This window comes from Mesoplodon densirostris, chromosome 3 (assembly GCF_025265405.1).
Source record: "Mesoplodon densirostris isolate mMesDen1 chromosome 3, mMesDen1 primary haplotype, whole genome shotgun sequence".
In the NCBI taxonomy this organism is placed as follows: Eukaryota; Metazoa; Chordata; class Mammalia; order Artiodactyla; family Ziphiidae; genus Mesoplodon; species Mesoplodon densirostris.
The window spans coordinates 117,721,777-117,738,725 of record NC_082663.1 but is presented as its reverse complement, the minus strand read 5'-3'; the positions used below and the strand labels follow the sequence as shown (position 1 = coordinate 117,738,725).

The following is a 16,949-nucleotide window of genomic DNA, read 5'->3' as shown; positions in this document are numbered from 1 at the left end:
GGATGTCACCATCTCAGAAAGGCCTTCTTTGTCAATTCCATCCAAAGGAGTTGCTCTTCCAAAAAGCACAGTTCTTTAACATTGTGACATCATTCTATTTTATCTTCTTTATAGCACTTAGCACTCATTGAAATTATTTTATTAATCTGATTACTTAGTTTTTGTTTTTTACTTCCTGAATACATGCTCCATGACAACAGAGATCATGTTTGTTTGTTTACTACTGTATGCTTATCAGAGCATCTTACTTTAGTCGGCTTTCTATGAATATTGGTTGAAAGAAAAACCATATAGTTCTCTCAGTGTATATATATAATTTAAATATTTCATGTGACTTTGAAATATCTGAGCCTGTGTGTTGTTGATGTATACTTTGCTTTTGCATCTCTTGCATCTTTTTTGACCTCGCTTTATTTTAGCTAAAATCAGTATTACTGATCTACCCTCTTGGTTCTGAAATGTAGATGCAAAACACAAAACCTCTGATGGAGAGTTTGTACCTCAGACACGTCCACGTAGTAACACTCTTCCAAAAAGCTTTGGCTCTTCTCTAGACCATGAAGATGAAGAGAATGAAGATGAATCCCAGGTCATTCAGAAGGAGAAGAAGCCATCTAAGGAAGCAACACTTGAACTTATTCTGAAAAGACTGAAAGAAAAACGTGTTGAGAGGTGTCTTCCAGAAGATATCAAAGTAATCTTGAGCTATGATTTTTGCCCAGACTAGCCTTTAGAATACCTGAAATAGAATAATTACAATAGTGGCATAAAGATGTCTAGGTAGTCTGCTGGCCTTAGTTTACTCTCCAGGTTTGTAGTTATAGAAGCATGTTTTTATCAGCACAGCAGAAGTGCTTGAGTCAAAATAATAAAACTAAAAAAACTAGAACATGGTCTGTTCACTTATATTGGAGGCAGTTAGCAAGATGAGTGTGTTAAGAGCACAAAATATACCTGAGTTTCAATCTTGCCCTTGTATCTTAGTAGTTGTACCTATTAAACTCTTAGCTTATGCCAGTTCCTGACTGGTTATATTATGTGCATTCTGCTGCTGAGTCCCTTCAACCATGTGACTGCGATTATGTCCATTAAAGTACTAACACAATATGGTTATGAGGACTAATTGAATGCATTTTTATGAAGAACCATTACTTAGTATAGCCTATGCCTAGGGCAGTCTTGGTCAAAGCACTTGGCAACCAAGATCATTTATCAGATGAAACTTGCTGGGAGACTACAGAGGTAGATGGTCTTAGGTGAACTTTTGTCCAGGCAGTGATGAATCCTGATGAGCATTTTTATCTTGACAACAGAGTACACCTCATGATCGAAATATTGGAGTCTTTCTCCCTTCAAAGAGAGCTGGATTAGAAATTCTAGTTGCTCCTCTCCCCAGTTTTTCTTTCATTCTTTTTTTTTTTTTTGCGGTACATGGGCCTCTCACTGTTGTGGCCCCTCCCGCCACGGAGCACAGGCTCCAGACGCACAGGCTCAGCAGCCATGGCTCACGGGCCCAGCTGCTCCGCGACATGTGGGATCCTCCCAGACCGGAGCACGAACCCGCGTCCCCTGCATCGGCAGGCAGACTCTCAACCACTGCGCCACCAGGGAAGTCCTCTTTCATTCTTTATTTATTTTTGGTGCATTGGATCTTCATTGCTACATGCAGGCTTTCTCTAGTTGTGGTGAGTGGGGGCTACTCTTTGTTGCAGTGCACAGGCTTCTCATTGCGGTGGCTTCTCTTGTTGCGGAGCATGGGCTTTAGGCGCCCGGGCTTCAGTGGTTGTGGCTCGTGGGCTCAGTAGTTGTGGCTCACGGGCTCTAGAACACAGGCTCAGTAGTTGTGGCACACGGGCTTAGTTGCTCTGCGGCATGTGGGATCTTCCTGGACCAGGGATCGAACCCGTGTCCCCTGCATTGGCAGGCGGATTCTTAACCACTGCACCACCAGAGAAGTTCCCCCCATTTTTCTTGGTTTTGCTTTTATGTTATACCAGCCTCCTCTCCTCCTCACCCCCTTTTCTATAAATGATTTTGATTGGATTAGCTTTATTCAAATTCCTTTTCCTAGGTTTAAGGTTCAAGCTTGAGGTTGAAATCACAACGTTTTACAGAGTGTACACTTAGCTATCCTCTACTGAACGTACATAATCTAAAATGCTTGTTATAGGAAGTACGTATCCACTGAAGTTTTTTTTGTACCTCTAATTTTCATTGTGATGACAAACAGTGTAGTTTTAATTAGTCCTAGGAGTAATTGGAGAGTTTTATTTGGATTAAAGTGTATTCTGTGGAACATTGGTTCATTGGTATGTTAAAAGGTCGTGCTGTGGAACAAAGGGAGAAGGAGTTATGGGCAAATAAATTTGGGATTCCTGCCTACTACCATTAGAGTACTGAAAGATGGGAGAAGAGTATCTTACTTTCAGTATAAAGAAAGTGCCAGATGAAGGGGAACTGAAGTCATAGAGTAGAAGGCTAGGGTCACAAATTGACATTGTTGAGCTTTTTTCAGGATCTTTCCACTATACTGCTGCCAGATTTTAACAGTTTAGGAGAAACACCAGGTTTAAGACCTGTACTTGTTGTGTGCATGTGTTTTGTGTATGTGCCCACGCACAACAAAATTATAGTTATAATGCTAATAAAAGATTATGTGCAGGGCTTCCCTGGTGGCGCAGTGGTTGGGAGTCCGCCTGCCGATGCAGGTCCGGGGGGATCCCACATGCCACGGAGCGGCTGGGCCTGTGAGCTGTGGCCGCTGAGCCTGCGCATCTGGAGCCTGTGCTCCGCAATGGGAGAGGCCGCAGCGGTGAGAGGCCCGCGTACCGCAAAAAAAAAAAGAAAAGATTATGTGCAAAATTAAATAAACTAATAGGCATTTATTTTGTTTATTGTGTGCTGAGTAGGCACTGTGTAAATGCCTTTACAACGTATTAACTCATTTAGTCCTCATTAGAGCTCTGTGAGGTAGGTGAAGTATCCCCATTTACAGATCAGGATGTTGAACAAAAAGAGGCTAAGTAACTGGTACTAAGCTCTGGTATTCATAACTTATTCAGATAAAATATAATAAATCAAACCACCAAAGGCAGTTGGTACCTAGTTTTAGAAGACCAGATTCTCCAAGAGACTGAAAAATGTTGCCTGCAAATCCGTTAGTAAAGGATGTGTTCTTATTAACCTAAGCAAGAGTGGTAATGGGCTGCTCTTTCAACCAAATTATTTACATTATGCTGGGGAAGGGAATGATGCTGCTAATGGGAGGGTTTTTTTTGTTTGTTTTTGTTTTTTTTATTCTAGAAAATGACAAAAGATCATTTGGTAGAAGAGAAAACTTCTCTCCAGAAAAGTCTTCTTTATTATGAAAGTCAACATGGAAGGCCGGTAATGTCTCTCTTGCTGAAAACATTTTATTTTCTGTCTTAAAGAACATGAATCACTTTTGTGGCCCACATCTTCAGAGCTGTTTCATAGAGCATTGTTTCCTACATTTGGGAGATTGCCTACTTATTTAAAATTACTTTTTAAAAATTGCAGGGAAAGTCATATTGCTCAATGTTTTAGAAATTTTAGATTTCTGATGACTAGGTGATTTCCATTTTTCTTGCTTCAGGTAACCAGGGAAGAAAGGCACATTGTTAAACCTCTTTATGATAGATACAGACTTGTAAAACAGATGCTGACAAGAGCTAGCGTCATTCCTGTCCTTGTAAGTAAAACATGCGAATATTTATCTAGTTCATTTTACCAAAACCTACTCTTTAAAAAAAAATTATTATTATGGTGGTATATTAGAGAAATACACAGCCAAGGTAACAAGAATTGTGTATGTAAGGTGAGGTTACTGCTTTAAAAGAATAGGAAATTAATAATAAATGCCTACTATTACCTCCCAGGCACTCTTATAAGCATTTTTACTTATGATTATGTCATTAAGTCCTGACAAGTTAAGTCACAACAGGTAGAGAGGCTGGTAGCCTCATTTCACAGATGATGAACCTGAAACTCAGGAGTGATGTGCCCAGGGTCACCTACTTGTAGAATTAAAAACTCGTATTTCAGACGCTTGCGTAATTTCTTTCCATTTAAATTCATGCCTTTGAAAATACATTACTTTTGTGATGGCCATCGTGATGATGTTCACTTAATTGCACAATAATGTAAACTGATTTTTTTTCAAGTTCATCTTTTTTAACAAAAAAGTCTATTAAAATAATACTTATTCATATATATGTGCATTTTATTTGAGAAAAAATGAAAACTCAAATGCTTACGTGCATATTAAGTGCTATCCCCAGATTAACCCTTAGATGGTATGGCTCTAGATGTCTCTCAGGCTCAAATAATAAACAGCATGTGCCCATTCTGCATCATCTCCTAGGAATTAATTCTCTGGAGCTTATGGTTTGCTTAAGCTTGCAGGCCATTTTTATGTTGATGGCCTCTTGGAATAGGGTTCCCTTTAGGCTTCTCTGGCTACTCATTATTAGAATGTTAACAGTGGCCTTCTGAGCACCTTTTATTTGGCCCTTATATAAACATTCTTTTTTAACTGGCTGTTTTTTTAGTTGGCCATCTCTTAACAGTATTTAGATATAATCAGTTTTCTTTGAACAGTGAATCCTTTATAGTTTATATTCTTTTCACACATAAGATAGTTTAATACAGATTTTATCTTTTGATTACAATGTATTTTTTGTGTGTCACTGACATTTTCATAATTCCATAATAGTATAAATAGTCTTTGAATTTATTTATGAAAACCATCTTAGAATTCCACACATTCGTTTTTAAAAACTGAGTCTATAGGAAGCATTTCTAGATCTTATGGACGCCTAAATATGACTGTCATAAAGAGAAATTTGGAATCTAAAAATTAAGCCAAGGGCTTCCCTGGTGGCGCAGTGGTTGGGAGTCCGCCTGCCGATGCAGGGGACGCGGGTTCGTGCCCTGGTCCGGGAAGATCCCACATGCCTTGGAGTGGCTGGGCCTGTGAGCCATGGCCGCTGGGCCTGTGCATCCGGAGCCTGTGCTCCGCGGCGGGAGAGGCCACAGCAGTGAGAGGCCCGCGTACCGCAAAAAAAAATAAATAAATAAAATAAATAAAAATTTAAAAAAATAATAATTAAGCCAAGACAATAGGAAAGAATCATTTTTCCAACAGATGGCGCTAGCAGTTCCTCAAAAGTTTAAACATAGAGTTACCATATGACCTAGCAGTTCTCTTCCTAGGTATATACCCAAGAGAATTGAAAACATGTCCACACAAAAATTTGTAGACAAGTCTTCAGAGTAGCATTGTTCATAATAGCCAAAGTGTAAAAACAGTCCAGATGTTCAGCCAACTGATAGATAAACATAATGGGGTATATCCATATAGTGGAATATTATTCAGCCATGCAAAGGAATGAAGTACTGGTACACACTACAACTTGGATAAACCTTGAAAACATTTATGCTAAGTGAAAAAAGCCAGACACAAAAGGCCACATATTGTATGATTCCATTTATACGAAATATCTAGAACAGACCAGCCCATTGAGACAGAAAGTAGATTGTTGTTTGCCATGGGCTGGGGAGAGAGGGCTCATGAGTACAGGGTTTCCTTTTGGGGTGATGAAATGTTCTAGAATCAGATAGTGGTGATGGTTGTACAACTTTGTGCATATACTAAAAACCACTAAATTGTACACTTTAAAAGAGTGAATTTTATGGTATATGAATTACATCTTTTTAAAAATATTTATTTATTTAGCTAACAGTGCTGGTTCTTAGTTGCGGCACACAGGCGGGATCTACGTTGTGGCATGCAGGATCTTTTAGTTGCGGCATGCGGGATCTTTAGTTGCATCATGTAAACTCTTAGTTTCAGTATGTGGGATCTAGTTCCCTGATCAGAGATCGAACCCGGGCCCCCTGCATTGGCAGCACGGAGTCTTAGCTACTGAACCACCAGGGAAGTCCCTATGGTATATGAATTATATCTTAATGAAGCTGTTATTTTTTAAAAAGGGGTATAAAGGGGTCCTCAGACCAAAAAAGTTGACAGCTTGGTTAAAAAGAAAAATGCTCCCAATTAAATAAATAATATGTCACACATTATTATTTAGAATTTTTTTTTTTTTTTTTTTGCGGTACGTGGGCCTCTCACTGTTGTGGCCTCTCCCGTTGCGGAGCACAGGCTCCGGACGCGCAGGCTCAGTGGCCATGGCTCACGGGCCCAGCCGCTCCGCGGCATGTGGGATCTTCCAGGACCGGGGCACGAACCCGTGTCCCCTGCATCGGCAGGCGGACTCTCAACCACTGCGCCACCAGGGAAGCCCTATTATTTAGAATTTTAAAAACATTTATTGAATGAGCTCTTTTTTTAAAAAAAATTTATTTATTTATTTATTTATTTATTTATTTATTTGCTTTATAACAAATTTAATCAGTTATACATATACATATGTTCCCATATCCCCTCCGTTTTGCGTCTCCCTCCCACCCTCCCTATCCCACCCCTCCAGGTGGTCACAAAGCACCGAGCTGATCTCCCTGTGCTATGCGGCTGCTTCCCACTAGCTATCTACCTTACGTTTGGTAGTGTATATATGTCCATGCCGCTCTTTCACTTTGTCACAGCCTACCCTTCCCCCTCCCCATATCCTCAAGTCCATTCTCTAGTAGGTCTGTGTCTTTATTCCTGTCTTACCCCTATGTTCTTCATAACATTTTTTTTCTTAAATTCCATATATATGTGTCAGCATACAGTATTTGTCTTTCTCTTTCTGACTTACTTCACTCTGTATGACAGACTCTAGGTCCATCCACCTGAATGAGCTCTTTTAGAATTACCTAGACATAAATTATCATTTGTCACTCTTATGTATACATAACAAGAAAAAAGCAAAAATAAATTTAGTAAGGAATTCCTAAAAAATTTTAAAGCATATGGTTAGAATTTTGAAAATAAAGTTTAAGATCTATTAAACTTTATTTTAACTTTATTAGTGAAGTGAATCTTCATTGAACATTTAAAATACTTAAAATGTAACCCACTTATATGTTTATTGTTACAGGGATCTCCATCCACCAAGCGAAGGGGTCAGATGTTACAGCCAATCATAGAAGGAGAAACTGCACATTTTTTTGAAGAAATCAAGGTAATCCTTAAGAGAAATTATTCTCTGATCTTTTTCCTAAAGGAAAAATTGAAATCATGGCATGTTTAATTCTCTATTTGTCTATATTTTTAGGAAGAAGAAGAAGATGGTGTTAGTCTGTCCTCTGAGTTAACTGATATCTTGAAAACTGCTGTACAGGCACAGTCTTCATTGGAAAACTCAGAATCTGATATGGAAGAAAATCAAGAAAAACTGGCTCTAGATCTCCGATTGTCAAGTACTCGAGCAGCTTCTATGTATGTGTCCTGGTTTGTGATTTTAACCTATTCATGTAATAAAATTTATACGCAAAGAAATTCAGTGTTAAATAATTGAGTAAAGAAAAGAAATACACCCATTTTAAAAAGTGTGCTTTACAAATACATGTTGTGATTCACATTTTCTTTATTGAAAATTAGTGTGTTTTAAAAATTAATAAAAACAGGCTTCCCTGGTGGCACAGTGGTTGAGAGTCTGCCTGCTGATACAGGGGACATGGGTTCGTGCCCCGGTCCAGGAAGGTCCCACATGCCACGGAGCGGCTGGGCCCGTGAGCCATGGCCGCTGAGCCTGCGCGTCCAGAGCCTGTGCTCCGCAACGGGAGAGGCCACAACAGTGAGAGGCCCGCATACCGCAAAAAAAAAAAAAAATTAAAAAAAACTAAAATTCTACGTTTGCTGTATGACAAAGTGCTGGAACCAGCTGAGAGTCGTCTGTTAGTTTGTGCTCTTTCAGCTTCTTTACCTGATGTGGCCTTTGGTTCTAGTTGTTAGCCCTGGCGTCACTTTAGGATCATGTGGGAAGTTGCTTTGTTTTTGTTTTTGTTTTAAATACTTATGCAGAGCCCTACCAGCAGCTATTCTGATTTAGTCGCTCCAAGGTGAAACTTAAGACATTGGTATATTCTAAAAGCTCCCCAGCTGGCTTGATTTTGCAGCCAGGGTTAGAAACATTGTTAAGAACATAATGAATCAAAAGTGCCCTTTCAAATGTTTTCTTCCCATTTCAATTTTAGGCCCGAATTACTGGAACAACTTTGGAAAGCCAGAGCTGAAAAAAAGAAACTACGTAAAACATTACGGGAATTTGAAGAAGCATTTTATCAACAAAATGGAAGGTTTGTTGAGCATCACAAAATTGAATCTTCTTTCTTCTTAAACTCACAAGTGCCCATATGTTGAAATAAAGAAATATATAAGAATAGAAATAAATTGTGCATATAAGGATGTTAGCATTGAAAATAACAGTAAAAAACATTCCTTTATACTGTGCAGCCCTGCTGTTAATGGAAAGAAAAAGTCAGAGCTAGAGTAAACAACATCTGACAAAATATTTCAGGACTGTCCTAGAGAATGCTTGGTTGAGTGGCAGTTATTTTATGTTCCTTAATTCAGTATCCTCACCCTTTTGGAAGTGTTTGTGAAACGAGATCTCCTTTTAGAAAGGGTCCCAAATATGAGTGGTATCCTAACTAATTTGGATTCTTATACTGAGACCATTGCTGCTTAGGCTGCATGTTGGGTCATTCTAGGGCACATATTTCCAAGGTGTGTATCAGTGTGGCAGTCATGTGGCTCCCCTATAATACAATATGGCAAGTGCCTTTATCTAACTGGGGAATACACAGTTGACCCAGTGGGACTCTTTTAAAAGTAAGAAAAATACATTCTAATTCAGATTGTGGCCAGAAATGAGGATTATTTATCTCAGGCCTCAGAAAGTTTTTCCATGTTACCAGACGGTCTTACCAAGCCAACAGCTCTATAGTAGTCCCCCCTCTTCAGTTTCTCTTTGCAGTTTCAGTTACTCCATGGTTAATTGTGGTCCAGAAATATTAAATGGAAAGTTTAGAAATAAACAATTCATAAAGTTTAAATTGTGCACTGTCCTGAGTAGGGTCATGAAATCTCGTGCCGGCCCACCCAGGACGTGAAGCATTCCTTTGTCCAGCATATCCTGCCCCTTAGTCAGTTAGTATCCATCTTGTTTGTCAGATCAGTCGTCACAGTATCTCAGTGCTTGTGCTCAAGTAACCCTTACTTTACTTAATGCCCCAAAGTGCAAGAGTAGTGATGCTAGCAATTCAGTTATGCCAAGAGAAGCCACAGAGTAGCCACAGAGTACTTCAGGTGAAAAGGGGAAAGTTCTTGACTCAGTGAGGCTATGAAAAAAATCATGTGCTGACGTGCTCCGATCTATAATAAGAACGAATCTATCCATGAAATTTTGAAGAAGGAAAAGGAAATTCATACTGGTTTTGCTGTCATACCTCAAACTGCAGAAGTTATGGCCACAGTGGATGATAAGTGCTTAGTTAGTATGGAAAAGGCTTTAAACTTGTACAGTAAGATGTTTTGAGGGAGCCCACATTCACATAACTTTTATTACAGTGTATTGTTATAATTATTCTATTATTAGTTATTGTTAATCTCTTACTGTATCTAATTTATAAATTAAACTTTATTGTTAATCTCTTACTGTATCTAATTTATAAATTAAACTTTATCATAGGTATGTATGTATAGTATATATAGGGTTTGGTTTCAGACATGCACTGGGGTCTTGGAATGTATCCCCATGGATAAGGAGGGGGACTACTGTGTTTGAGAGTCTTCTATGTAGGTTGGCATATATGGTTAAAAAAATCTCAAGTGTGTTTTCCAAGTACCTTCTAATTCTTTGTTTTATTGGAAAAAAACTTTGCTTGTAATTAGGATAGTTTGATGCTTTACCTGGTTATTAAACTGAATTGCATTGGGTCAGTAATATAAAGTGAGAAAAATGATTTTTTCGCTACCAGTAAGATGTTTTACTTCTACATCTTAATTCACTGAAGCCAGAGTTAAGTAATGTATGGAATGTATGAAATGACTCAGCATAGCCTCTAGCACTTAGTATACACTCACAGACCTGACAGAGTCTAGTAGCTCATGTCTTATTAAAATATTTGATTATCTGTAGTTACCTACAATCATCATTGATACTAATATCATCAATTAATCTGTCAATAGAGAAATACATCAAAATTAGAAGTGTTTTAGGAATATTCCATTGGGATGAAGGGAATTAGTCCAATAATCTTTTTTTTTCTTGCAGAACAGTTTTTTATTTGAGTTTGTGTTGGGTAATATTCTGTCTCTCATTACGACAACTTCTGGGACTTTATTTTCCAGATGATCTCTAGGTTTTATTTTTTCCCCTAGGAATGCCCAGAAAGAGGATCGTGTTCCAGTGCTTGAGGAGTACAGGGAGTACAAGAAAATTAAAGCCAAGCTTAGGCTTCTTGAAGTTCTTATCAGCAAACAAGATTCTTCAAAATCCATATAAAATATGGTCCTTGAAAACATCATAAAATCAGTTGTATTCCCTGAAGCTATCATCATGTGTACTTGGCTGGTACTTAAGTTCATTTTGTCAGGCACTCACAGAGTCTCATTTTGTACTTGCTGGTGGTGCCACTAGAGAAATGATGGGAGGGTAAGTAGACCCTGTCTGGGGAGTGCGATGTTCCATGTTAACCACAGACTGCCCCTCTACCTTTAGCAAACATCCACTTTTCTTCATTGTTTTGTACTACAGATACATCGTGTTAGTAAAAGACTAATATTTTATCTTTTCGACTTTAAGAACTTTGGAGATAGAAGCTTTTTGTTATTACCAACTTTATTATTTTGTTTTTCATTACTCAAGAAAATTGAGAGGAAAATCTTCACATTGAATTCTTCTTCAGTTGCCTTTTTCTTACAGAATGACTGAAAATTTGAAAGAAAAGCCTATAAATGTGCACATATGCAACTATGTTCTGTGTTTTCTTAGAAAACCAAAATCAACTGAAATTTCAAGTCCTACTGTGGAACATATTTCTGTTAAATTCCCAAAGTGACACTTTCTCACAGGTAGTATGTTAGCAGAATTTTGCAATTCAGTGGTCACACAGATCCTGGATGAAGATAACAGCGGGTAGACCAAAAAGTGACCTTGCTTATTAGTATAGTGAAAACACACACCACACATCACACACAGAACTGAATTATATCACATGCTGCCTTTGGGACTTAAGTTACTGTTTGTTTCCTCAGTTACAGTTTATCAGTTGGTGATGATGTGATTTGTCTGGATTAGATCCTGCATTTTTTCCCCCTACCCACCTCCAGATAATGTGAGAAAATAGCCATGTCAGTATGTAGGAACTCTGATGGTGCTCAGATTTGTGTGTTCAATCAAATGGGCTTAAATTGGCAAAAGAATCATTATGCCTGAAGTAAATCTATTCTTAACAAGGGCTATACCACTGCATTTTTACATGTACCTTCAAGGGGTTGCATCATTTTTTTTCTTTTTTAATCAGCAAAATCCATAAAGAAAACATCCTCTAAAGGGATCACCTTTTGCTCAATCACATGCTGTTTAAAGCAGCTGGTTACAGGTGTATTGTGGTATGCCCCTTGTCATACACTCTAAGCATATCTTTTTTTCTCTGGCTTTGCATGGCTTTTCTTCAGGTTCTTTCCTGGTATGATTCTGCTAATTATTTTCACAGAATGGTGACTTTATTTGTGCTAACAATATGATAGTCATTAACAGCATATTCTGATGAGGCTTAATCTAAGTGTTAATTTTTTTCCTGGTGCTTTTTTGGATTGATGAGTGTCTCACTTTGTGCCCATGTTTTGCATGCAGTGACTCATGCATGGTTTTCTTAACTAGCTAATATTCATCATTTGTTCCATACAAAAATGGACTTTTGCAGCATCCTTTAATAAGGTGAGGGAAGCATGAACCTCAGACTTCTGGCACTATTACATAGCACATGAAGTAGCTTGATAATAAGTAGCATTTCTAGTACTTCACATTACACCTGTGTGTGCAATGCCTTTTTTGGGGGGAGGGAATGTTCCTTGGTAGTGAACGTGTCATTGGGGAATAAAGCACTAAATCCAGCCCTTTTCGTGTGGTTTCCTTTTGATACAGCTAGGTTATTCATAATGTACACCTAGAAACGTGAAATTGAGAACACCAAAAGATGTTATCACTTTGATTTGAATTCATCATGCAGTGTACGTTTAGTTCATTTCTTTCAGTCTCCAACAGGAGTATATCCAAACATCTTATTTAATGTGCACTGTATATTGTTTTATATGAATGTTTTATTTTATATACCACATGCAAAAATGTCCATATGCACTATTTAAATGTTTTAAATAATATATTCCTTCTTTATAATGCTAAATCTATATGAGTACCATATTTTTATAAGTCAGTGGCCTGACTGGTTTCATTTTAGAATTAACAGCTGCTTCATGATGTTGGTTATTCACTGTTAATGTTTGGCTGTGAGTAGAATAGATAAAAAGTGGCATGGCAGCACTTATGCTATGTGACAGTATTGTGTGTCATAGTTCAGTAGTAAGTGGTAGAATTAGGCAGTTTGTGATAATTTTACTTTGGTACAAGTAAAAACTGTATATCTATATACAAACAATATATAGATATATATGACTACAAGTATAATTGCATTGCTGTGTTTGGCACTTCATTGTATAGACTTTTGTAATAAAAGAACTTTAATGTTCTAAGTCATTGTAAATGTTTTTTGTTTTTTTCACTAGATGTTTAAAAAGAAGAAATAAAACCCTCAAGTGTTCCCTTGCCTTAATGTTCTCAGGCTTTGTTTGAATTACCCCAACCAGGAACCATGTGGGGAGACAGCAAGGTTACTAAACCACATGACTGTCTACAGCTCTAGGGAGTGGTAAGACAAGGAAAGGCCATGTTGTTGATTCTCTTTGGAAATCTAGGGAGAAGATGCAGAGAGAATAGTCAGCATTTCTTTTTGCAGTGAATTATCTTATTAAGAAAACTTGACATACAGTCTCTAAGAGAAGAGCTTGGCTTAAGGAAGGTGGGTATATTTAACAATTCCTTTATTTGAGTTTTACAGTCCAGGGACTGTTGAGCACAGTGTGGAAGTCTATGATCAAATGATGTTACTTGGGCTTAGAGAACATATAACATATGGCTCTTCTAGGAGGGCTTATGTAACCTATATTAGAAGAGTTTCCTTCCAATTTCCAAAATGCCAGCCATCCAAAACTTCCCAACCATCCATTACAGGGCTTTTGCAACACCCTCATTTACACTTTTCAAACATAACTTCTTATAACCTTGATACTCCTACCTGGCTCTTTTATTTTATGTTTTAAAGGATAGTTTACTTTTAAAGTAGTCGAGGAAGCACTTTTGGGAAACTTCAGATGTGTTACTTTAGAAACTGTCTAGATGAATTTCTAGTTTGAAGATATTAGTGAAATTTCTGTAGGTGGTTGGGAAGTTTGTTCTTCTACACTTTGCCTTTTTCCAGGAGACTTCCAACTGGGAAGAATGGAGGTGAGATTATTTTACTTGGGGTCTTATATAATGGTTTTCTAGACTCCTAAGCATTTATTAATTTACCTTTGGCTAGAGAAATTAGAACATGGCACACGATGAGAATACCAACAGTTCTAATACTCTGTGTAGCATTGAGAAAACTATCTTTACTGACTTATTGAACTATTAGTTAGAGACCTGCCCTAAGAACTAAAAACAATATTATTTTATACTTTCCATTCACATTCCTAGAATTTAATAATAAATCTCATTATAAAAGGCTTCATGTGTACCTGTGTGTGTATACTGTGGACGCATGTTGTAATACATATGGATTATATATTGGGTCCCATTCCTAGAAATCATTTGATGATTATCATTGAGCCTGACGATAGTTTGATGGTAGCTAGTTTTGTGCTTTTAAAATGTACCCAAAATGGGGACAAATTTAGGAAATAATTCAGTACAGGACTAAATCGTTAGAAATGTTCCATGATTGTATCACAGATTCTCACCTCCTCTTGCCTCAATATTGTAGAGCTGAAACCTCTCTCATCATTCGGTTTAGTTTTAAACTGACGTAGTGTAATTCTTTTTCCAGCTCCACAGCATTTAAAAAGAGGCTAGAGGATAATTTAGAAGGAAGTAGAGAATGAGTCAGTAACAGTTTTGTACATAAAGAGACAGCAGGTTATTAGCGCCTATTGTGAAATACTTTGTGTGGGAAGATAGTATTTTAAGCTCCCAAAACACGCCTAGTATGGCCAGTTACAGATCTAATATTCTAAAGCTGTGTGGAGCACAGTATCTGCTACTCATGTCAAGTATAAATGGCAGTTCCTATTATTTAGAGATGTAAGGACAAAAGCAGTTGGTCTTGCTCTCACCTTACATTTAAACAAATTCAGTTTTGTGCTTTCTGTGTCATTTTAAAGTTGGGTAAAAAATTGGGGGAAAAAAGTGGCATCTTAACAGAATGAGATTCTGGGTTCAGGAAAATTGTGGAATGTCCCCAGTCCCCATATCACGATATCCCATAGTACCTTGGTTAGAACAAATGCTTACTCTCGAAATTCTTGTTGAGTGACAGGTTGGTAGTCATCTTGAATTTCTGTAGAATAATACTCTTTCTCAAGCCTCTCTTTCCATTTTCTCATCTGCTCTGCACTTTGAATCTCCTGTAAAGTTAGAGGAAAAAGCATAAGCTGCAATCTTTAAATTTTTCTCTGTTGCAGGCCCATGGCACACAAGCATCACAGGGTTGAGAATCTTAAACTTTACTCTCCAGGGCTGTGATTTTGAGCCCCACTGGCTTTTTGCCCTGCCTGATTTTTGGGTCTATGCATTAGCAGAGTCACCTCAGAGAACTTGGTGTTAAAACTGTTTAGCAGAGATAGGGGATTTTTAAATTATGAATATCATCTTATTCCCTTTTCACTGCCTCTTCCACTCTGCATCTCCAGCTGATATTCTCCATTCTTCACTTGGCCAAAACTGGGATGTTCTTTTCTGTGCCTCTGTTCTATAATGAAGCAAGTGCACATCAAAGTATGTTTGTGGGTATTATTTGCCCTCCCAGCTGCTTCTCAGCCAGACTCCTAACAATTCCCAATCTCCTCTTCATAATTACTGCATCAATCTGTGTACTCCAATCTGTCCACATACCCAAGAATAAGCTCCTCATACCAGAGGATTCTTGCTGTATACTTCTCTGATTCTAAAGAGCCCTTTCTGTGCTCTGTGCTCACTACCCACCCATTTTCCTTTTAGTGTCCAAAATACCTTTTTCCCAACTTTAGAAAAAAAGCTCTGTTATGTTATGGAAAATAGAAACAGCCCTAGAAAAAGAGGGAAAGAGGAGACAGTGCACCCAGATATGATGCAAAGACTTTTCAGTAAATCGGTATGCTATTGCCCTGCTCCAACAGTAATGTTAAGTAGCAAAGTGGATCCCTGTATAAGGGTTCTGATTACCTTCCTCAGAGAGAATGGTGATGCCCAAGTTCATACATTGTTTACTTGATAAATGGATGCTGTTCTGGCCAGAGGAGCTGTGCTATATATCAGAAAGTGTTTGTCTTTAAACCAACATATCTGAAGTAGGAAAGGGTGGTTTTCAATCTTTCTAGTTTTATTTCAGCCACATTACAGCACCTTTGTTTTGACATATTTACCAGTACTTTTAATGTGATGTTAAAAAAAGTGATGGGCCCCACAAGTATTTCTAAATGACCAGGTCTATTAAAATGTGGATGCATTAGTAATATGCATTGAATAGACTGCCTGGTAAACGATGCATCCTTCAAAAAACCCATCTCAACCATCGCTTTTTCTATGAAGCCTTCCTTGACATTCACAGGAAAGTAATACCTTTCCTCATAGAGCAGCAACTATGTGGGGGCATTTGCTCAAGCTCCTCGGTTCTAGTCAACCCACTTCTTCCCTGTAGGTGGTAGCTGCTGCTTATAATTGTTTCTGGATTAATTCAGTGTTCCACAATGGTTCTTACAGACCTCTCATGCCTCAGAAATGAATTCTGTGAAGTAAACCCCCTCTTTTTGAGCTACCTAGTGTGTTTCTGTTTTTCTGACTGGCCCCTAAGTGATGACTGGTTGGTAGCAGAGAAGGTCCAAAGAAACAGACCCTTATAGACAGTGTGCCTCCACCAAGGGACACAACAATTGACTTAAGAGTTTGAGACCACCGCCTGGCTATTTGGGATTCCTCAGGCTACCGAACCAGCAGGCTAAGAAGTGATTGAGGTAACTGATCCCAATTACCAAGGGGAAATTGGTGCTGCTACAAAATGGGTTCAGAGAGGGCTGTGTTTGGAACCCAGGGAATTCTCTGAGGGGTGCCTCTTAATACTTCCATGTCTAAAACTCTGTAGTTTAAACATTAAGTTCTTAAGGAATTGTGATTTGAGTAGAAAAGGTCTTAACGTCACCCAGAGATGGATACAATTACTCTTGGGACTTTGCTTCTCCCCTTTTGGGGAGAGAATAAGAGGGCCTCCATTTTCATAGAGGATAGTTCTGTCTTATTAGATGGAAGCTAGAAATAGTTATTGTCATTTTATGGAAGTACAGATGTGTACTAAATAGCCAAAGGGGGTGAATTCGGCTGACCGTTTAGCTAATATCTCTCAACTCAAAATTTGCCCTCCTAAACTCTTATGCTCTCTTATGCTCTTTATGCTGGATCTCAGGCTTTGCAAACCTCATTCCCTAGACTGTCTTGCTACCAGATTTGTTAGGTTCTGCCTTACTGGACGATGGAGGGGAGAAGGTTCTTCTTGTTTTCTTTCTGTCAGCATTGCTTCCGCAAATGGTAGTTGGCTCCAGGCTGCAGTTGTCCAGCTTCTTTTGGCATACCCAGCACCAGCTTCATCATACTCCCTCAGAAGTATCAGGAGCAGCAGGGGTGGGATGG

The 16,949-nt window shown here is 38.4% G+C and overlaps 2 protein-coding genes across 7 annotated transcripts in view; one reads left to right on the top strand and one right to left on the bottom strand.

Annotated features, from left to right (window-relative positions):
- FAM13B (family with sequence similarity 13 member B) overlaps positions 1–12,689 on the top strand; it is an 84,139-nt gene extending 71,450 nt beyond the window's left edge. For all 6 annotated transcript variants that reach the window (XM_060093406.1, XM_060093404.1, XM_060093402.1 and 3 more), the window contains 7 exons: positions 465–694; positions 3,304–3,387; positions 3,617–3,712; positions 7,065–7,148; positions 7,242–7,405; positions 8,164–8,265; positions 10,352–12,689. In XM_060093406.1, coding sequence (XP_059949389.1) covers positions 465–694; positions 3,304–3,387; positions 3,617–3,712; positions 7,065–7,148; positions 7,242–7,405; positions 8,164–8,265; positions 10,352–10,475 — 884 coding nt within the window. In that variant the 3' untranslated portion in view covers positions 10,476–12,689. The remainder of the gene's footprint in view (positions 1–464; positions 695–3,303; positions 3,388–3,616; positions 3,713–7,064; positions 7,149–7,241; positions 7,406–8,163; positions 8,266–10,351) is intronic.
- Positions 10,555–16,949, bottom strand: part of PKD2L2 (polycystin 2 like 2, transient receptor potential cation channel) — a 40,274-nt gene continuing 33,879 nt past the window's right edge. Inside the window, exons 13-14 of the mRNA XM_060093407.1 lie at positions 14,583–14,695; positions 10,555–10,606 (exon numbers count right to left, since the gene is read on the bottom strand). Coding sequence (XP_059949390.1) covers positions 10,555–10,606; positions 14,583–14,695 — 165 coding nt within the window. The remainder of the gene's footprint in view (positions 10,607–14,582; positions 14,696–16,949) is intronic.